At 35.4% G+C, this 22,977-nt stretch overlaps 1 protein-coding gene across 1 annotated transcript in view; it reads left to right on the top strand.

Annotated features, from left to right (window-relative positions):
- The window catches only part of LOC148045345 (uncharacterized), a 73,714-nt gene that overhangs the window by 27,140 nt on the left and 23,597 nt on the right, over positions 1–22,977 (top strand). Inside the window, 1 exon segment of the mRNA XM_087715893.1 lies at positions 6,814–6,911. Coding sequence (XP_087572019.1) covers positions 6,814–6,911 — 98 coding nt within the window.

Below are 22,977 nucleotides of genomic sequence, written 5' to 3'. Positions count from 1 at the left end.
GATGTCCTATTTATAAGAATCTCTAGTACTAGAAAATGAAGTTAGAGTACAACTCCAATCTTTATCAAGTTGGAAAACTACAGGTCTGATTGAATACTTGTAGAAACATAGTAAGCTAGGGAAGAAGAATTAGTAAAGATTCTAACCAAACCATCCAAGCAAATCTGGAAAACAACACAATGGCAACACATATTGGAAGGAATCAATCTGCATACCAATACAAAAAAAAGGAAAACTTAACAGAATGTTGCAACTATTGTACAGTGTTCTTAATTTCACATGCCAGAAAAATAATACTTAACATCATCAAACACAAATTAGCAGCCTACAAGGAAAGAGAGATACCAGATGTTAAAGCTGGCTTTAGAAAAGGACAAGCAACAAGAGATATTATTACTGATACATGTTGGCCAACTGAAAAAAACATAAAAATACAACCCTCCCTCCCTCCAAAAAGAGTCCATATGTGCTTTATGGGCTATAGAAAGGCCTTTAATAATGTCATGTAATTGATCTCATGTGAAACTGTAGACAGGTAGGAAGTCCCAAGTAGAACATCCAAACCAGATTGCTCCTGGTTGGCAAGGAGTGAGGTAAAGCTCTATATTCTCTCCTTATTTATTCAATCTATTTGAGAATAGAGAGAGATTTTAAACTGGAAGGAGCACAGCAAAAAAAAAAATGGGACTGAGATTAAATATACAAAAGATCAAACTAATGACAATATGTGCAGCAAATAGCCTTAGAAATGACAAAATTTAAATATTAAATTGGTGGGTAGCTTCTGTCTATTCTTATATTCTTGCCTGTCTTCACTGTATCTTTTTAAAAAATGTAAGAAATAAAAATGTAAAAAAAAATTGGAGATACTGAGGTACAGGGTAGATAACAACAATACTGAAATATCACAAAACTAATACATTTTGATACATATTTGGAACATTATAGTATTATGAAATATCATTATCTAATTGAGATCCACCATAAAACTTTAAGCTGAAAAAAACCTGAAAAACATTTATCCCATTAAAATAAAATTATAAGTAGTAAACAATGCATTCCATAAGTACCATAAAATATACAAGAGCTCTAAAACCTAAATTTGGGTTATGGTATGGCCCAATTGTATGTGTGAGATTGAGAATGATTTCCATTTAAAATTACCTGTATTAAAACTAAGTACCATGCCATGTTACTAACTTTTTAAATATGTTATTTTAGACCTTGAGACATATTTCCACAATTTAGCTAGCCATTTTTCCAAACAGGGAGTCAGAGATCTTTTTGAATAAAAGGTGCATATTGATCTTGCTTCTATTAACTTATAACATTAAAAATTTAGCATATTTTTAAAAGTTTCATGTTTTGGTAAAAGTTATTAAAATTATATCTGGTTGTAGTAGGATTGCAGCTTTCAAAATGTGGCTCTTTCTACAGTGAATCACTTTCTGATATTATTGATCTTTACAATATTCACAATATATTGTGAACACACATGAAAGAAGGATCTAACCTCCTTGTTACATTTCCAGCACCTTTTGGAAAAACAATTATCCATTTTAGAATAGGAGTGATATTCATTTGTAGAACATCTTATATCAGTTCCCTATAATGATTAAAGCAAACTTAATATTATTTTTCCATTGACATTCCTATTCTTTATAACTATATTTATAGTCTGCATCCATTTAATGGTACAATCTTTAACTTGTTCAGATTTTGAATCATAATCATGCATAAACCATACATAACAAATGGTCAGTACTATGACTTTTAAGATTTTTAAGTTTGGTCAAGCTTCGCAATATTGACCTTACTTTGTAAATTTTGTTTATTGTTGCACTGGCTATTTGAAGATATTGAAGCCAATTAAATATGAAAGAAAACTGCACAGTAAGAGATTCAAAAGATTTTATCTTTGTCCTGTTATTAAGAAAAACTTAATGAAATTATCTCTTTACTGAGCAAATTTCTTCTGCTTTTTAAGGTTTATTCGATTTAGGATCCACTATTATCCTAATAAAGGAACCAGCTGTCAAGAGATACACTACAGATTAGCATTTGGTAGGGAGGCAATGAAGAAAAGAAATTCACCGGTTTTTCATGTCACATTCTATGGAAGTAAAAGTTGGATCTTGAAGTAGCAGAATTGAAAGAACTTTTGAATGTGATCTTGGAAAGAATACCATGGTTGTGTATAGAGCACATAAATGAATTCAGAGTTGAGGCACAAATGGCCAGATTAAAATTGTCAAATTTTCAACACAATATCCAAAGACTCAGTTCTCTTGAGAAGTCTCTATTGCCAGTAAAGGGTGGAAGGAAAGAGAAGAGAACAATTACCAGCAGCAAGGTGGATGGACTCAATTACAGGTACACCATTGAATGACCAGAAGAGTGTATGTTTGGACAGATCATTCAGCAGGAGATCTATGATGTAGTCACTAACAGTCAATGACTTGATGGCACATAATAAACCAACTACAATGATATAACTTTATATATATATATATATATATATATATATATATATATATATATATATATATATATATATATATATATATATATATATATATATATATATATATATATATATATATATATATATATATATATATATATATATATATTATTGTCAAGGTCAATAGAACTTTGATATAATAGTCTCATTGTAAAATTCTTATTACATTCCCTTTTTGTCAGAGTTTATAGTGCAGTTCTATAGATATTTACTCAGAAGCCATTAGTGTTCTCCAGAAAATTGGACATTAGAATAATAAAAAAGAATGATCAGACCACATTATTAACTAGACTTAGACGACTTAGAATAACTTGATTGTCATTTTGAATGTACACTAATCGGCATACATTAAAATGAAATTTAATTGCATACAGCTCTCAAAAGGTCACCACCTCTAATATACACTACATAAACACAACAAAATAAATAAATACAAAATTATGCATACACCCAGATATATTATATGATATGGAGAAACAACATAGTCTATTCTATTCTGTGGGATGAAAACAGGCACATATACTTTCAGGAAAAAGGCATTCTTGCCATCCATTAGAGTGGTACAGTTTAGTGTTATACCTTTCCTAACTTTGGCACATTCCAAATGTGTGGACCAACATCCAGAAGTCTTGGCAAAAGTCACGCTGGGTGAGAATTTTTTAGCAATCTAACTTTGCTTCCTATAGTACTAAATAATTTATTCTATTTATAGTTCAATTCTCAGAAATTTTATTTACTATCACAACAGTCCAGCTTTAAAAAAATATTTTATATAAATGTCATAATCTTCAAATAGCAGATATTTCTTACATTCATGGCTATATTCCTGTGAATTTTTGAGACTTGGAAGATAACTTTTTTCTCTATTTTCATTGCATTATTTTGACATGAACCTTTTAAAATAAGGAGCACATCCGAGGTCATCATTTTATTATAAATAATTGTTTTTAGTATAAATAGTAAATGGTGCATATGTTTTCTTCAGCTGTGATCTTTTATCAGTTACCACTCAATACTTACTAGACATGTAAGCTCAGAAGTAAACATTTTCAAAGTTTGCAGCCATATGTAATGCTACAAAATTTGCATAAGAATGTATGGGGGTCTATTTACATCTAGTTCCTTTCCATATGTATTTCTAATATGTTTCTGTTGAAACAATAACTCCTACAAGGTTTTGCACAGTTTCAAGAATTGTAGCTTTTTTATTAAGCCCCCATATTCTAAACATACTATTCCAGCAGTGGGTTCCTACCGGTTTGGCCCAGTTTGGCAGTAACTCAGCCTGCCACACCGCCAAACCACTTCTATTGGTGGAGCCTATGCACCACCATTTTGTTTTTTGCTTCTGCGCATGCACAGAATCATTTTTTCAGTACTGTGCATGCACTCATAGAACGCATCAAACGTGCACGCCCACAGCGCATCCCTGAGCAAAGCAGCAGTGACAGCAGCCAGAACCCACCCCTGTATTATTCATACTAAAACTTATGAAGAACAATTGCAGGAATTGGGTATGACTAGCCTAGTGAAAATAAGGACATGATAACGATTCAAGGTACTAATTATGACCTTTAAAGCGCTCAATGGCTTAGGCCCAGGGTACCTGCGAGACCACCTACTGCCACCGGTAGCCTCCCATCGTCCAGTGTGATCCCACAGAGTTGGCCTCCTCAGGGTGCCGTCGGCCAGACAGTGTCAGCTAGTGACCCCCAGGGGGAGCCTTCTCTGTGGGAGCGCCTTCCCTCTGGAATGAGCTGCCCCTGGAGCTTCATATAATCCCCGACCTCTGGTCCTTCCGACGCGCCCTAAAAAGTTGGCTTTTCCAGCAAGCCAGCCTGGCCTAAACAAAACAAAATAAATTATTGATCACTGTTAATTTTAATTCTTTTTTTTTAAAAAAAATGTCATTGTCAATTTTAATTGGGTTTGGGATATTCTATTTAATTTTTTTAAACTTTTGTATTATGTGTTTCTTTTAATGTTGTACGCCGCCCTAAGTCCTTGGGAGAAGGGCAGCATATAAATCTAATAAACCTAACCTAACCTAACCATAGCAGTCTTCCAATGTTTGTGGGGCTGCAACAAAAAAGAGAAGGGCAACCTATTTTCAAAAGCTTCAGATGGCAAGACAAGAAACAATGGATGGAAACCAATCAGGGAGAGAAGCAACCTAGAAAAAATTCCTAACAGTGAGAACAGCTTCCTTCAGAAGTTGTGGATGCTTCATCACTGAAAGCTTTTAAGAAGAGACTGGACAGCCACTTGCCTGAAATGGTATAGGGTCTCCTGCTTGAGTGGGTGGTTGGACTAGGACACTTCCAACTCTATTATTCTGTATTATGTATGTTGGATTTGCATGGCAATACTCTATGTTATCTGTAGTATAAGAGTAATACATTTCAGTTTTCATCTTCCACATCGCTGCTTTTAGTATTCTTACCTAAAAGAGGACATTTTTCCCCCTGAGTTCTGTTCCCCAAAGGAATGTTTATTAATTCAAAGTTCACTGGAATGTGTAACGTTTTCCATGGTGTGCCACTGTACTAGAGGTGTTATGTGAGTGAATTTGTCTGGTTTTGGAGGTAAGTTTCTGTGTTGTTGTTGCTCTTGGTAGTGTGGATTGGAAAGGTTTAATTAAAAAATGGATTTCAGGACCACCAAATCAGCCCATGATCATGGGTTCAGCAATTGAATTGAGCTTTGTGTACTTTCTGAAATTCATAGGGCAAATACTACAACGCCTGGTTGGTTTTGTGGTCAGGTCATAGGGGAGGAACACAAGAAAATCAATTATGCTCATGGACAAGTTGCTCCCCTTTCTTTGCCCATGAATAACACTAGGACATATGTTTGCATCAATAATTTCCCGGGAGTTTATTTACTGTGACTTGGAAAAAAACCCACCATGGATTGCCACTCTGGCAAAACTACAGGATAACCACAGGGGAAAAAATAGTCAAACATGCTCACCTCAGTTACCCTTTCCTCTAGCATAATTATTGCTTCCCAAAGGAGGAAGGGAAGAAGAGTGAAAGGCCAACCTATAGCAATTTTGATTGTATGATTTTAATTGAAAATTGTGCTGGAAAAGCGATAAAGTTGAAATGCCATACAAGTAGTCAAAAAGACAATAATCTTTTTTTTTACAGTTGCATGTCAACTCAGCTTGTTTTGGTGAGAGACACATGCAGAAACCTACCGCAGTGATAACTGTTGGCAGGAATACCATCAAGACAATTAATGCCTGGGCAGTTCCCAAACATTAGATATACTGCTAGACTGGACGCAAACAGAACTAAAAGGCCTGGGTAGGAAGACCCCCCAAAATATTAATAACTATGAATCATGGCCTTCATCCACACAGATCCTACCTACCAATGAAAAATGATGGGCATGGAATGCTTTAAGGACACCAGATATTTGAAGAAGCAAAAAGGTTATCGGAATAATATGTGAAGGGATGAGTTGAAATGGTGCCCTGTGAAGGCTTACTGAATATTGTGGGCCTACAAGAAAAACTAAATGAAGAATAGAAAAGAAACAGGGCATTGCAAAGCATTGCATGGCTATTACCCCCCAAAAAACTAGCAGGCAAAGCACATAATATCAAGACTTGACAATGGCTAAGAGCAGGAAAGTTGATTTAAGGGCAGGAAATTTGAAGAGAGAGGGGGGCTAGTTCTGGCTGCACAAGGCCAAGCCTTAAGAACAAATGTACACAAAGCCAGAATTGAGAAAACAGCAACAGACAGCAAGTGCTGTCTCTGCAAAGAAACTGAAGAAACAATGGACCACTTAATCAGCTGCTGGAAGAAGATTGCACAAACTGACTACAGACAACAACATGACAAAGTAGGAATAATTAGAATAGAATAGTGCAAGAAACACCAGAGACAAAATCACACCAATCAATTGTAAAAGGCAGCTTTACTTGGAACAGCTTGTGATAATACCTTTAACACTATCAAACAACAACCCATCCAAGTCCTTGGGAAGAACTCAACAGTAAAATACCAAATCCAGCATAAACATGTGGCTGGCTATGTGGCCAAACCTAATAATAATATAGCTTGCTATTTATTTATTAAACATCAACAAACATTAAAAACAACAACAGTTAACTACAAAAATAACACAGAAGTCAGAAAAAAGCAGGAAGACAGAGGAACATGTACAACAGGCAAAATTTGTATATTATAAGTAGTTCTTCAAAACATTCTTGTGGACCTATTATGAATCTCTAATTCTACCAATATTTTACTAACCTGATTCTTGACTGTTTCTAGGCATTAATGCAGAACAGACCAAGAACGCCTTTGTGAAAGCAGATAATGTCACTACCATTGTTATTCCTGTAATTTCAGAAAACAATCCTGAAAGCAGAGTAACATTCTTTATTCCCCAAGAGTAGTTTTAGCTTTGATAGTGTTGGTTTCCAACTTCCAAGAGTTAAAAACACATTCATAAAGCCTTCTAACAGCATTTTTTTGCAGAAGATATCATGTCTGGAAGATCTTCTCAGATAGAAAACATATTTCCTGACCCTATATTATCCATACAATTTCACCTGAGCTGTTAGCTAGTAAAGAACTCCAAGCAGCTGCTGCTACTAGGAGCAAGCAAAGATTTTAATAAAATATTTTGACCTATCTACATCCAATAGGATAAAAGCAGTAGGATAAAAAGGATGTTGGAATTATATGATTTAAAAAAAAGAAGCTTAAAAGCTGGCGAAGAATGGTCTGATTGTTTTACAGGTGGTAGGTTAGATGCAATGTGTAATCTTACTTGTACAAGATTGGTATGTTAAAAGCAATACGCTATGGTAGATCAGATACTTGAGATTAAAATAAAAGGTGAGTGGAAGAGACAAATTCTAAAATCTGGTTTACATGTGTTTTATTTATTTTACTTATTTTTCATTTAATAATGAAAAATACAGCTGGACTCACCTAAAAGAAATACATTAAAACTTCTTTTTAGTTTTATGATTTTTAGGTGGCCATAATTTGCTTATGTCGAACATATGAAGATGAAATCATTACTTAAAAATTATAAGCAGCATACTTATTTAAATAGTCTGAGAAGCTTGGGTAAATACTGAATGCCTTTAATTAGAAAAGGCTTGGATTTTATTAATATCACAATCAGCTTTAAAAAAAAACATACAAAATTGCATACATATTTTTGTTTTACCCTAAATATAGACATTAGGTAGATATCCTTACAGCTATTTATTATAACTTACTATAAACCAGAACATAAAAGTATGTATTTTTAATAATTCAAAATCTCAGCAAAAAAAATCTGCTTATTTGTTTGATGGATTTGGTTCTTAAATCCCTTAAAAATTGTCATATCACATTTTTGGATAGCCATCTGGTTTGTTGAAGACTGAAAAATCTGCCTAACACCAACACAGAAATCTTGTCATAAAGAAAACAAATCTCAGAGAAATCACTGCAAGTATTCACAACAAAACAGTTTCAAGTACTTTATACACACACACGCATACACATGCACGTACACATAATTGTTGCACTTAGGTTGTCCACTCCAGGAGGGAATGGAGAACAATATCATTAGCTCTATCCTCTTCTGTTACATACAGTGAAAATCTGAAGCAGAAGTCTTAATTGAGAGTCTACCTTATACAGGTAGTGCTTGACTTATAACAGTTCTTTTAGTAATGGTTCAAAGTTGCAACGGCAGTGAAAAGAAGTGACTTGGACCATTTTTCACACTTATAACTATTGCAGCATCCTCATGGTCATGTGATCATAATGCAGACACTTAGCAAATTACTCATATATATGATGGTTGCAGTGTTCTGGGATCATGTGATCACCTTTTGTGACTTTCTGACAAGCAACATCAATGAGGAAGTCAGATTCATTAACAACCATGTTACTCACTTACCAACTGTGGCAGTAAAGGTCACAAAAAGGAGCAAAACTAACTTGACAAAAGTCTCGCTTAGCAACATAAATTTTGGCCTTAATTGTGGTCATAAGTTGAAGGCCACTATACTACTTGTTGTCTATCCACCTTACTATTTATAGTAAGTTGTCTATCCATCTTACTATTTATAATACAACTTTTGATTAATATATTAGGAAGTTAGAGTTAGGCAAAACAAAGACTCCATCAACATTTTTACTTCCGAAAATGCCAAGGAGGCTTTGACAATTTTTGTTTATACAATAGCTTTCATGTGGAACAGTTGAGATGGGCACTTTTGCAAGGTTCTGAGCCGAGGTGGCGCAGTGGTTAAATGCAGCACTGCAGGCTACTTCAGCTGACTGCAGTTTGGCTGTTCAAATCTCACCGGCTCAAGGTTGACTCAGCCTTTCCGAGGTGGGTAAAATGAGGACCTGGATTGTTGTTGGGGGCAATATGCTGACTCTGTAAACCACTTAGAGAGGGCTGAAAGCACTATGAAGCGGTATATAAGTCTAACTGCTATTGCTATTGCTAAGAAACATCCACCCACACAGAAATGCACACAGATACCCACAAAACAAAACCAGAAAATTACTTTCTAAACTGGGTATTACTTTTGGAAAGAATGGAAAAAGATTACAAGGCACATACTTAATTTTATGAACTGAAAGAAACATATAGATACGTACCTCTAAAGAAAAAAGACAAAAATCTATATTCTTTTGTCCTTGGGTACTGGATGGATAACACTTTGTAAAAGCTGCTCATTCCAGAATGTGTATTAGAACCTGAGTGTCAGGTCCAAAACCAAGAATAACATGTGGTAATTCTCCCAAGCTGAGTTCTTTATTATTTCAGACTTATAAACAAAGTCTTGCCAGACTTAAGACTCTTATTATCTGCAAGTGCTATGTATTCTGTAAACTTTTAAGGAGAAGTTGTCTTCATCCTCTTCCTCTGATGCAAAATATCTGGGCTGACTTGCCTCTCATTCCTCCAGCATCCACCCCTTCTCACCTGGGAATCTATCTCCTAACTAAATGTCATCACAAAATCAGCCTCCTGTTTTCTGTCTTTTTGGTCATAAGACACAGATTGAAATCCATAGCTTATAAATCTCCTCAGAATCTGTTTTCAAGTTCCTGAAATCATCCAAGTTCATCAATGAAAATTATCTATATAGTTTGTTATTTTCAATGATTATAGCACTGAAAATATATGAGGATAGTAGATGTGGTGGTGCAGTGGTTAGAATACAGTACTGCAGGCTACTTCTGCTGACTGCCAGCTGCCAGCAGTTTGATTCTCACTGGCTCAGTGTTGACTCAGCCTTCCAACATTCTGAGGTTGGTAAAATGAGGACTGAGATTGTTGGTGCTGACTCTATAAACCTCTTAGAGAGGGCTGTAAAGCACTATGAAGTCATATATATGTCTAAGCGCTATTGCTATAAGAATGCAGAGCATCTGCTAATATACCTTCTGTAATTATCCATCTTCTCTTCCTCTGCACAAAAGGCCATTCAAGCAAAAAACAAAGCAAAGCAAATGAACAACATGGAGAAAATAAAATTGCTAAGCCTTGCCCTAAAGATATACATATTTCTGCAACAAGCCATGCAGATAAAATGTGATGTGATGTCGAGAAAGAAAATAATCCTAAACCTAATTTGTAGAGGATAGTTATCATTGATTTGGTGATCTTTGTGTCTAAGGAAATGTGTTTAGACCACTATCATTCATGTAATTCATTCTAATGAAATGGAAGTTCATTCAAAACATATTTGATTCCATTAGCTAATTTAGCCTTATCCTTTTTTGAAGAAAAATCCAGAGATGTTACGTTGTCTCACAAGCCTTTGCCAAAATCTTAATGAGAACATATATTCTTAACACAACAAGTACATATAGAAGCAGAAGTATTCAATTTACACATATTAAATAGTTCTGCATGCTGTGTTTCAGCGCATGAGGTGCTCCAGGAGAGGCTTTTGGAGGTCTTATGCAAAAGTTTTTTTCTTGCTTCTCCAATCCAAGTTTAGAAAACCTTCTTACCTCAGAAGCTGATAATCCTGGTTTTCTGGTACAAACAAATGAAGGACAAGAAATGCTTAAGATCTCCTTGGACATGTGGTTTAATTACAAGTTTGTTGATAACAGAGCAGGGCCTTTTTGAAACAGTATAATTACAATTAATTATTGTAATCAATTCATTATAGAGCACCAAGATGGGCAAATAATTTTACGGGCAAATAATAGTGCCTTGCCTGTATTCTAAGGTGCTCTATAATCTGAATCAGGCTGAGCACAGCAAGAGATGGAATGTAACAAAAGATGGAAGGATATTTCTGTGGCAAACACATGTAATATGCTTCTCACTTTGTAAAAATTGCAAATCAAATATTGCAAACTTAATTCACGCACATGAGGCCTCTTTCAAGCTTCTTCTTTCATTATGAAGCTTTGAATCACATGTAATTATATTATCAAAAGGGACAGCTGGAAAACTTAGCAGTATCTGGTGGAATTTTGTATCACATTTTAATAAAAGTAAATTACTTCTTTCTTAGTGAGGCATTTTGCAAAGCTGTATTTGCTGCTGGTTTTACCATCTCAACTTTTCTTGTTGATAGGTTCATTAGATAGCTGCAACATGTTTTGGCATTTTCTTTCTCTCCCCCTCTTCCCTTTCTGCATCTTTTTTTTTAACACTGAATCGATTACTGTCCCCCCCCCCTCCAATATATCTAGAAACAAGTAGAGCAGTACAGAATAAACTTATTCTTAAAAGCTGCTATGTGATCAACTGGGACATAGCATTTAAAAAGTTTAAATTAATTTGTCCTATAAGCTAACCTGCCCATATAGCCAATCTTTAACAGTTTGTGGAAATGTCTGTTTTTAAAATCTAGTTTTATCTGGGTAATTATATACAGCCATCTTTTTCTTCAAAAAGAAACAGTCCTGCGTCCCCTTGCCTTATTTCTATAGAGGTAGATAAAAAGTTTCACCCTTGTTGATGCAGGTTACACTATTAACATCCTCCAGACTTGTCTCAATTGCTGCATTTAAGCCTGTGTATAGATGTATGTGTGTGTTTGAAAGAGACACAATATGTTTAGTAATAAAGGATTTTAAGAATCAAATTCCATAGTTGTGAAAATCTTTTACTAGGTTTAACTGTAAAAAAAAATGTCTGTCTTAAATCAAACTTGGAAAAGGCAAAGAATCTTGAGAGCATAAATAATATTGATGGTCAGATCAGGATTTTTGCAAAAAGAAAGAAAAAAGAAAAGGAAAATGGAGGGTTGAAACACTAGTCCCACCCCACAAAAAGCCATTTGTTTGAAACAATTTGGATAGAAAGGAGAAAGCAGAGAAGTGGCAAATCCACTCAAACACTAACTCTAAATTTGGCTTCCAACCTGAAAAGATTGTGTTTTTAAAGGAGTCTAAGAGCGTGAAGATTTATTTCGTCTGAGTGTTTCTTAACTAAGCAACCCCAATTAATGAGAGATGGAATGTAACAAGGGAGAAATATCAAGAAAAAGCACTACCTCCTCACTGACAACTGATAACCTAATCTTGCTTGTGTGGGAAATGCTAATTAACCAACCATAGTAAATCAGAATTTGGAAAAGCAGGAGATGAAGAAGAAACATACCTGAGTTTTGGTTGTATGTAAGCTTATTCCAATTAATATAGTTTGAGCAGTTTTGACCAATGAGAGATGAGGAGTTACAAGGAAAGGAAATAATAACAGTCAAGAACTGGGAAATACGAAGGGTTTTTTTTTCTTCCTTTTTTTCTGCAAAAGATTAAGATGGCACCAGCTTCTCTTCCAGTTCCACAGTAGTTGAATTAACTAAATTTAAGGTGGACCAGAACTTCGAAATAAGACTTGTATAACTGATTGCAATTTTGGAACTGGACATTAAGGAAAAACAAAAGACCAAGATGGCTCCCATCGCTCTTCCCCACAGCAGCTGAAGCAGAAAATTTAAGGTGGATCAGAACTCTGAAATTAGAACTATATAACTAACTATAACTTTGGAACTGGACATCATGGAAAGCTGGGAATTTGAAGAACTATGTGAAATTACAAAAAAAAATACATAAATCATTAAAATCAAGCCTAAATAGAATTCTGAACCCAGAGAAACAGATATTTAAAGAATAAGGCAAAGAAGAAGGGGGGCAAGATAATGAAGGGGTAGAAACAGAGGGAAATAAAAAGCAGACAAAAAACTCCATTGGACTTGGCAGTGGTATAGGGAAAATTGTAAAAGGGGGATGTGTCCCAACAAAAGAGAATAAAAAGCAGACAAAAGATGTTTTGGAGGTTGTCAGTGGCATAAGGAAAATTGAAATAGGAGTTTATGCCCCAACAAAAAGAAATATAAAAGAGCTTCTTGATGGTGGCTTGTGGAAAATTGAAGAGACATGTCAAAACAAAGAAAAGGGAGAAGGCAGGAACAGAGAAGTGGGATAAAAGACTTACTAGGAAAAAATCAGACTAGAAATTATTATATGGGAAAATATAAAGCTAAGGGAGTTTATTCCTAAATATGACAATAAAATGGAGTTCCTAACTGGTTGAATATGATAATAGAATGATAATTAAATAAAGGTTAAAATATATGGGATATGAAGAAATTTGACACTGATATGGGGAAATTGTAAAGCAGAGGTTTATGATTCACTTTTATACATGATAATTAAACTGAGTTGCTAATTGATAGAATATGAGAATAGAAGTATAATTAGGCATGGGTTAAAATATATGAAACATGGACATATATAGAACTTTTAAGATGATGAACAAAGTGAGATGTTTACCGCTTGTTATTCTATATAGTAGATTAAGGGAATTGTAATGAACATTGAACAATAAGGATTGCCATTTATATACAATTAAGGGTAATCTAATCCAAGATATGGAAAAATGGAGAGGGAACATGAAATATACTTATAATGGAAAACTATTGAGATTTAAAGAATCACAAATTGGGGTGAGTAAGGATGTATAATTATATAAATATAACGATGAGAATAGCTGGGAATTGTAACCAGGTCTACATCTCGACCAAAATTAGGCAGGGGTGGGAGTGGATTAAAAGCACATTACTATATATGTATACTTTTTTGTTCTGTTTTTTTAAAAGAAGGGGGAACCTATATGTTAAAATTAAATATGTATATTGAAAATTATAAATACCATCAACATAAAATGGAGCTTCCTCAGAAGCTGAAATACACCAAGTAAATGAGATGAAGAGTGTGGAGGAGAGATGTAAGGAAAGAAGACAGGGATAGGAGAGAGGGTAGGAGGGGAAGAGGAGGAGAGAAAGGAGGAGTGGAAAGGGGAGAGAGGAGAAGGAGAGCGGAAGTTGAGAAGAGAAGGATAACAGAGGGAAGAAGGTAGGGAGAGGGAGGAGAAAGTGATAAAAAAACTTTATATAAAAATATGTCTGTCTATCATCTATATCCAGCTATCCAGCTATCTAACCATCCATCCATCTATCATCTATCTATGTATGTACCTGCCTGCCTGCCTGCCTGCCTGCCTACCTACCTACCTACCTACCTACCAACCAACCAACCAACCAACCAACCAACCAACCAACCAACCAACCAACCAACCTACTATACCTACTGTACCTACATATCTTCATAGTTATTTGCACTTTAAATTTATGTAGAAACTAATGACAATTGAAGCCTCAAAAGAATGTTTATCTGATGAACTTGACAACTTATTTCCAATTATCAAAACCAATACCATGTATGGCTTGACTATTCTGTTTTTACAGTTGTAGCCACTTTGTGAAACATGTATACAGTTTAGGTTTAAGGATTAGAGATGTTTGAAGAGAATGGAGTGAAGTACAATAGTGCAATAATAATAATATTAATGAAGCTCCTTAGTCATTCATAGTTTGTCACCTGCTGTTTGGATTATTGTAATATTCTCTGCCCTTGAAGACTATCCAAAAACGTCAAGTACCTGTAGTCTACAACACAGCAATGCACCCAGTAATGGTGGTGTTTAGGTTTGCCCATGTAATAGCTTTGTTGTGTAAGATGTACTGGTGTTCAGTTCCTTTCCAGGTGCAATTCAAGTGCTGGTCATTACCTTTATAGGGCCATGTTATCTACAAGACTGCCTTTCCCTAAGGACATTAGCCTGTCCTACCAGGTTAGATAGGGTGAGTATTAGGGGTGGTACACACCTTCCCTACTGGTTTGCGAATTTGGCACACGCACCACCTCTATGCATGTGCAGATCCTTCCGTACATATGCTTTTGGTGAAAAAATGGCCTAAATGGGGTGCCATCTCTCTCTCTCTCTCCCCCCTCTCTCCCTCTCTCCCTCCCTCTCCCTCCCTCCCCCTCTCTATCCATGCATCCATCCATGCATCCATCTCCATACTTTTTGTAATCTGATTTATATATAAGGATGTTGCTGGATATTCTATAGCTAGTGATGTTTTCTAAACTATGTTATTCAGAAGGAAAAATGGAATATAAATGCAACTATTTATTACGGCTGTAGTTATGTAATTTGACATTTACCTCTCTTATAATTTCATTTTTCATTCTTATTAAGACTCCTTCTTTACTTTTTTCTTATATTTCATGTATCCTTAAATTTACTGCTTCTATCAAGTGAAAACAATCTGTTTACCTGGTACATTTGCTAGCTTTTTGTTGTTGTTGTTGTTGTTGTTGTTGTTCTACATATAGGTGGCCCTTGACTCCTACTTCTGCATTGTCCTAGTCAGAAGACCAGTTCAACCAGCTTGGTGTATATGCATGCATTCAGTAATTAATGGTGCTGGCAAATGGACTGGGGGCTCTCATCCCCTTGCAGCAAGATAAAGTGAAGGCTCCAGAGGAGTAGGAAGTACACTTTGAACTCTTCTTCAGGCAATATGATGGGCATATACTGTGGGAGGCAAATAGAAGAAATTGGTGGTTTTGCCTAAGTGGTTTGCAGAACAGATCTCTGGCTCTGCAGCAGAAATGATGGCTGACTTCCCTGGGCTGTCTAGGAGCAGGCAGCATTCCTTCTTTGTTCCTACTTTAAAACAAACTTTGGTTACATTTTACTTTTGATTTAACAACTATCAACTTGAGGCTAAAAAGCCTGTCAAGGAGGCAGAGAAGCCAGATTGGAGGAGGAGGCGGTGAGAGTTTTGGAGTGGGGAAAGCAGGAGGGTGTGTGTGTACGTGTTTGCCATTAAAACTTATAGCTAGGCAAGCACATAAGAATGTTGATGGTGTGGTAATTAAACTAAGGGTTTTTCCCCCCTTTTCTTTTCTCAGTTCTACCTCTTAGTGCCAGTTTCACTGCTTTACACTTGGAACTGTTTTTAGTTCCCTTACCCAGAAATCGGAGACTATAGAGACTTAAAACAAAAAAACACAAAAACAAAATCAAAACTCCACGTTAGGGGGCAGCTTTTTAATGCCACAGTGAGATATTTTAGGGTGTACTGCTGAAATAATATCAGTACTTGGATGGCTAAAGCATGTGGCCTTTGGCCTCATTTCTGGAAGACATGTTGGTATCCTAATGAGTGGTAGAAGCTGCCATGTCATATCATGGGGAGAAGGAAATGTTCCTTGCAGGAGCACTTTGTGAAACTGCAGCAAGCAGTTCAATTGTATTCTCTAATATTAGATATGCAGATGTCACTTAAAAATTTTTGGCAGACAATTCTTTATCAAAAGTAACAGGTTCTCCCACAAGTCCCTATAAAGAGATTTTAATTTTTAACATGCATTCAAATCCAATTTGTTTGAATGATAAAATAACTGGAATAACTGAAGGAACAATAGGGGTGCCCTTATATTTTAAAGTGTCAACTTTAAGCTACAAAACCCATGTGTTCATGCAAACACTCAAATCTGTTTTACATTGCCTTAGATCCGAGTAATTTCTGCTCTTTCTGATGGGAGAACTTGGGATGGGTTCTCCCATCTCTTCCCATCCTCAATAGCCCTTGAAATAGATGGAAATAAAATGGAAATGTGGACCTTCTGCAAACAAAGCATATCCTTCATCTTGAACCAAGGCACACATCGCCAATTTTACATCAAGTAAAGTATAAAGCAATAGTTCACTCAGTTACTTTAGTGCACATGTGAAGAACCGTTGTCTGCAAAAGGCAACATTGACAGCTGAGAAAAGTGTTGCCAGAATTGCAGAAAGGGATTTGAAATAATTTCTATATTGGAAAGACAAGATGGAGATTGAGTCAAAGAAAATGGAAATATGAACTATTGCTTTCATTCTGGCATTTATATGGCTATTTTATTGATTCTATTGTTTTCATTTTTGTGGTTCCTGAGTTGCTACTGGCCTAAGGAAGAGGTATGGATGATCCATGTAGTTTGAAAATCACTTTGTACATATTTTAAAATCATAAAAGAAAGGTGTGTAAATAAATGAATGCATCCCATTAATGTTTCTTCAGGCAAAAACAATACAAAGCAGAACTATATCTGTGGACTCCTTTCAGGCGTTGAGTTCTTCCTTCCATCATCCAATGTTAAGTGAACACCTCTTCATTTGATGTATGCCCTAATTTTGAAGTCATTTGTGGAATTTTTGGGTACTGTATAGGGACTGGATGGTATTAAAAATTATGGAGGGGCCTTGGAGGCCATCTGGTCCAACCCCTACTCAATGCAGGAATCCTTCTTGGCAGATGGTCCTCCAGCCGCTGCTTCAAATACCTCCTGCAAGCAAGAGCCCACCACCTCCTGAGACAGTCTGTCCATTGTTGAACAGTTGCTACCATTATGAAATTTTGTCAAAATGTTTTTAGCTAAAGTCTGCTTCAGTGGCATTTCCACCCATCCATCTTGCCCCTTGAAGCAACAAAAAATCAGTATGTTCAATCTTTTCTCTAAAAGTTGTCTGCCTGCAAGAAGCATAATCTTTAACATAGTGTTTGGAGTGCTATGGTTTCCCATCCAACTTAACTGCTGCACACGGCTTGATGAACTTTATGGGCTTCTGCTTTTTTGAATAGTTTTAAATTTATGTAATCTTATTATTGCAGAGCAGCATAGTAAGTTTTATTGGTTGAGCCTAATAGAAACATACCTACACTGAAAACTCTGGTTTAAATAACTAAATCTGGCTTATAAACCAAAGAACTACCATTACTCCTAATGGATATGTATATTTTTAAGAGGCTATTGTAATAGTCTCTGGCACACATCTACAACAAGATAAACATATATTGCCATATTCTCATTTTATAGTATAGATAAATAAGTTGTAGTCACAATGAGGATTCAGATTTAAAGTTTCAGTACAGTTGCTTAAACAGGTACATTTAAGCCCCCAGTCATGTTTTCACAGTGAAGAGAGGCAATGCAAACCGATCCTTTTAAAAATGCTACCATTTAAAGTATTTCTGAGTTATTCTTCCAGCTGTTTCAAATCAAATGTTGACTAGGAATAACAAATATAAAATGGTTTCATATTAGTCAAAAAGGAACTAGGGATATGTGAATCACGATAAACTTATTTCATGTTCATAAAGACCTTAGTGAAAGTTTATTCTAGTACTTTATCTAAGTACTTTATTCTAAGTTTATTCTAGTACTTAAAAGTACATTAAAACACTGTTTTGCAGTCACAGCGTTCTTCCTATCTGTAGTTTTTATATGCCATACTCCTCCAAATACATGGATTTACATACATTTACCCATATGCATTAATTCATGCCTTTTTAATGGTTATTTAACATATTTCTCCTGATGTATGCTATTAATTGAAACTACATCTAATATTATTTTTGATGCTAATATGCTTCCTCAGTAGATAAAATTCACACTAGGTTTGACTAGTGAATGACAAATGCTACTGGTTTCCATCATCTTCCTTGTGTGCATGAAAATAATTATCTACCAGTATGTTGTGTCATGCTAATTCACTCTTCTAAAAATCCTTGATTCATTCAGCCATGCTGGGTAGAGAATTCTGGGAATTGAAGTCCACGCATGTTAAAATTGCCAAGGTTGAGAAACACTGGTACCGATATGGATTTTCAAAAGGGTAAAACAGCAGCAGTAGAAAAGAAACAATAACAAGGCTCTTTATGAAAAGCTAAACAGTGTCTTTACTATTCCAAGTAATTATCAGCATTATTACTCCTTGCTTGTACTCTCTGGTGTTCTTTGTTAGAAAGCTAATCATAATGTCATACATATGGCTCTGCAGCAGTAATTAAGAATTAAGCAACAAACCCTAATCTATCATCCACTGCTGTGGGGATTTAGCTTTCTGACAGAAGGGGGAAAAAGTTCACAGCACAGGTAGAATCTGCAGCAATCAATTATGTTCTTGAATGAACAAATGACATACTTGTGAATCAAAACCAAATGGCTGAAGTTTGGTTTGAAACTTGAAGCTATACATTTTAGCTGTATAGCTTCTTTTCATGAAAACAAGGAAGTGTACAGGGAGAAAAAAGGGAGCTTTCTAATCGAGAACATGGATCCTGCAACCATCCTCATTATTAGCCATCATATAACATTTATGAACAGATGAAATGACAGGTTAAATATCAAAATGTTATTTATCTCTTTCTGCATCTGTCAGGAAGTGGTGTGTTTTTGTCTGAGAGCATTCACACATATGGACATGAATTCAGTATATGTGAGAAATACTCTGCAGATGAATTTTTGCTCGCCTTGATACAGACCTTTCTTTAACAGAACATGTATGGCAGACAAAGATCACTTCATTTAGTCCTGTTCCAGATCACTGGACATGCATTGGCCACATAGCCTTCTGATTGTGCCTTTTCTGATTGTGGATTTTCCATGTCTTCATAGACTCTTATTGGTTCCAGATTCACCATTGAATATCTCTCCAGGCATTTTTTACTACTTACATTCTCATGTCTTTAATTTCTTTCACTTACTGTTTCTTATTTTTCTTCTGTACCTTGTATAATATTGCTTATTCCCAAAGAAAACAGTGTGATTGGTATATGTATATGTGGGTACTTATGTGCGTGCACACGCGCTCGCGCGCGCGCGCGCGCACACACACACACACACACAAAATGTACATTTAGAATGTAAAAGTGGTAAGATGTATTGCAATCACGAACAGAGCTAGTTGGCACAATTGTTCCCTCACACTTTTCAGTGACAATTAGTGACAAATCACAGTGTCACATCCCATTTGTTACTCAGATTCAGACTGCATGTTATATGTAATTTTTCTTTCTTCTACTTGTTGTTTTTTCCAGTTCAATTTCAAATCAAAGAAGCTGAAGGGGGAAGACTTCAAAAGTAACCATTTGAGGAAAAAAGAGAAAAATCCTGATAGGCATCTGAGTCAAAATACTTACTGAAACATGCCTACATGTTTCAGAGGATTTCCTTCTTCTGGACAACTTGTAAATGATGGAAAATGCATCCAGACAATAAACAGTAAAGATGAATATTTTTCTTATAATTCTCTCCTATATATTGTACTCATCTTACCATATGCTTAAGCAAATTCATTTGATCTTGACAAATAACCTAAGAGGAGATCTCATCCCTGCTCTCTGTCTCCTTTCTACACAAATACCTTATTTTTAATTCCAGCTCTCCTTTATTAATTAATTTGGAGCTTGAGAGATATTGTAATTAGAGGTAAGCCTGGAGCATGACTAGATTTGATGCGGGATCAAACTGGCATGCAATATAACATGCCTCACAGCATTTGTTACAAGGTTAAAAATTGAGAGTTGAGCTATGACAGAAAAAGTTGGACCAAAATATATTTTTCTAGTTAATGGCAATATTGGAACTAATAATTTGTTTTTCTAGTTAATGGCAATATTGGAACTGATAATTTGTTTTAGGTTCTTTTGATTTTTAAAGTTAGGGCTAGGTGCATTTGAGAAACCTTTTTTTCCCAGTCTGAACAGCTTAGTTAAACGTATTGTTGCTTCATCTATTGGTGGTGGCAATTCTCCTTTTATTTATTGTGTCATCCAAAAAGATTCCCAGGTAAAAGAAGGTAGCAGTGCTCTCCTTCTGAACTGGCTTCACATATTATCAGGGAAGATAATTTGTCCGTATTCTGGGTAGAAATGGTTTTCACCAAACAAACATGGTTATTGATAAGCTTGTATCTGCTTCATTGTTTTGTGCCTTCTGAATATTAATGAACTTCCCAATAGTGCAGCCTTTGGAGGGGGGGGGGGAAGGCCAGATATTTGGCATCAATCAAAATATTTATGACATTAGCTTTGGATGTACAGAAACTTGAATTGCTATCTATTTTAATCACTATCTATTTTGTAGTTTTGATTCTGCGACTCAAAGATTTATATAGCATGTTTTATAATACGTCTCAATCAGAACAGCTCTATATACTTCAGCCTACAAAACTAATTTCATATGTGGCTCAGAAATCTTGAGTTTCCCAGATCTCATTTAATTGGAAGAGGATAATGTTGAATATGGTTGGCAGATGTGTTGCTAATTAATATCCTACTGGGTTAATCAGCAGAACCTTGGGAGATGCTCAAAGACTTTTGATGTATTTTAGGGGAGGGGAAATCCTCACCACTTGATCTATAGCTGTTTTAAACAAATTGTATTCATATTGTTATGAATTATTTTTGTATAAAATTATTTTACTTTCTATTTTGCATTTTGTTATTTTTACATGTTAATGGATTGATATGCTGTATATTTCTTAAATGCAAGATATTCCTTTTATAGTTATATTTTGATTCTTATATTTTTAAACCATTTCAATTTGTATTTTCTATTATGGTCAGTACATGCTTTTCCACAAATATTAAACTACAGCAGCTTGGTACAACTAAAGCTTGATACTGTTGTAATTATTCACTTAAAATCTTGCTACAGAATTATTGTAACAATCACCTTCCTTAAAATTCTGCAGTTATTATGTGCCAATATTCTCAAAGTTTGCAGGTACCCTTATATATTAGACTAAGGCTAAGAAAATGACAACTCATTCATTGTTTACACCCACGGACTAGGTTTATCTGCATTCATTCCATCTGCTGATGGAGCTTACGCTTTTTAATAAAATTTGTTAGTCAGAAAAGTTTTCCAGATTATTTTTTTTTGCTGACTAATATGGCTGTCCTACCCTAACCCTTATCCTAACCCTACTACATTGTTTTTTTGTTTTTATCCCTGATTTACTCAGGATAGACCTACCTTGGAAGTACATTTTCAAGGATCATTATCATTTTTATACCTCCTGCTCTTCCCAGAACCTTTGCTGTGATTGTTTTAAAACATAATTCCAGCTCTCCACAACAAGAATTTACTGCCCTATCTCCTCAGAAGCAGCAATAGATAGATATATAGAATTCACTTTTTTGGGCAAAGTATGTCAAAAGATAGTGTCTGTTTGATTCTATATCAGTTCTGCCTTCTTCCTGTTTCTACTCAGAAATTTTTCTCTCCTATAAGGGGATAAATCTTTAGGCTGTCATATAGCTTTCTGGGAAATGTTTTCCAACTCATGGATAATGGAAGCCAAAACAACTCTGGCCTAACCTGAGATTTAGGAAGGCAACTCTTTAAAACTGTACAGACTTAAAAGTTAAAGATTGTCCCACCCAATTTAGGATGAATCCACTTTTCCCATCCCCGCTGCCCCTCCTCTCTCCCTCTTATATTACCTACTGAATTACTGGTAGGAGTAACTTATTCTTCCAAGAAACAAATCTTCCAGAAGACCACCGAACAGCATAAATATGAGCATTTTCTAATATGGAAAATATGCTAAAATTATTTCCTCAAAAATGGGTTAAGATATTTAAAAAACAAAACAAAAAAAATGGGTTGAGAAAGATGTTATAATCCAGCATACGATCCTAATTAATGTCCAAGAAACTAAAAATGTATTGAATTTGCCATGGCATTATATGAAAGCATATTGACATCCAATTATGGCTCGGAGAAGTTACTGCCATGAAATGGCAGTGCATCTGTTCAGCAAAACAATCATGGATTTTTTTTAAAAAAAAGTAGTGAACTACTACATATATGGCTAATACAGAAATTGTAACCAATGACAACAGCATTCAGACTCTTACAAAGTTGCATTGGGGATAAAGCAATCCAGAAGAGCATTTTTAAGAGGGTGTTGTTTTCTCTCTCTTCTGTCTTATAAATTGTGGTGTTTTGGCTGTTGGGGAATGCCACCTCAGAAAAGAAATTGCTTGCCTCTTACAATGACAGGCAAACAAATTCCTGGCTAATAATCTTAGTATCTGTCATGCTGGGAGCTACTTCTCTAATGGTTGTGGCTGGCTATTTATACAGATACTGATTTCCCTAGATCAACTCTTAAGTGTCACTGGCATGAGTGGGAGGGGAATAGGTCCTTTATGTGGAAAGCACAATTCTGTCAGGACTCTCTAATTAGTTATCTTAATTAACCATCTTGATTGTATTCAACTGAGCAAAGTGGTAGACAACAATATAGAGAAA

The sequence above is a fragment of the Thamnophis sirtalis genome, unplaced genomic scaffold (assembly GCF_051295495.1).
Source record: "Thamnophis sirtalis isolate CommonGarterSnake01/CBP01778 unplaced genomic scaffold, rThaSir2_p1.2 scaffold_5, whole genome shotgun sequence".
Classification (NCBI taxonomy): Eukaryota; Metazoa; Chordata; class Lepidosauria; order Squamata; family Natricidae; genus Thamnophis; species Thamnophis sirtalis.
This window is presented reverse-complemented; position numbering and strand designations above follow the sequence as displayed.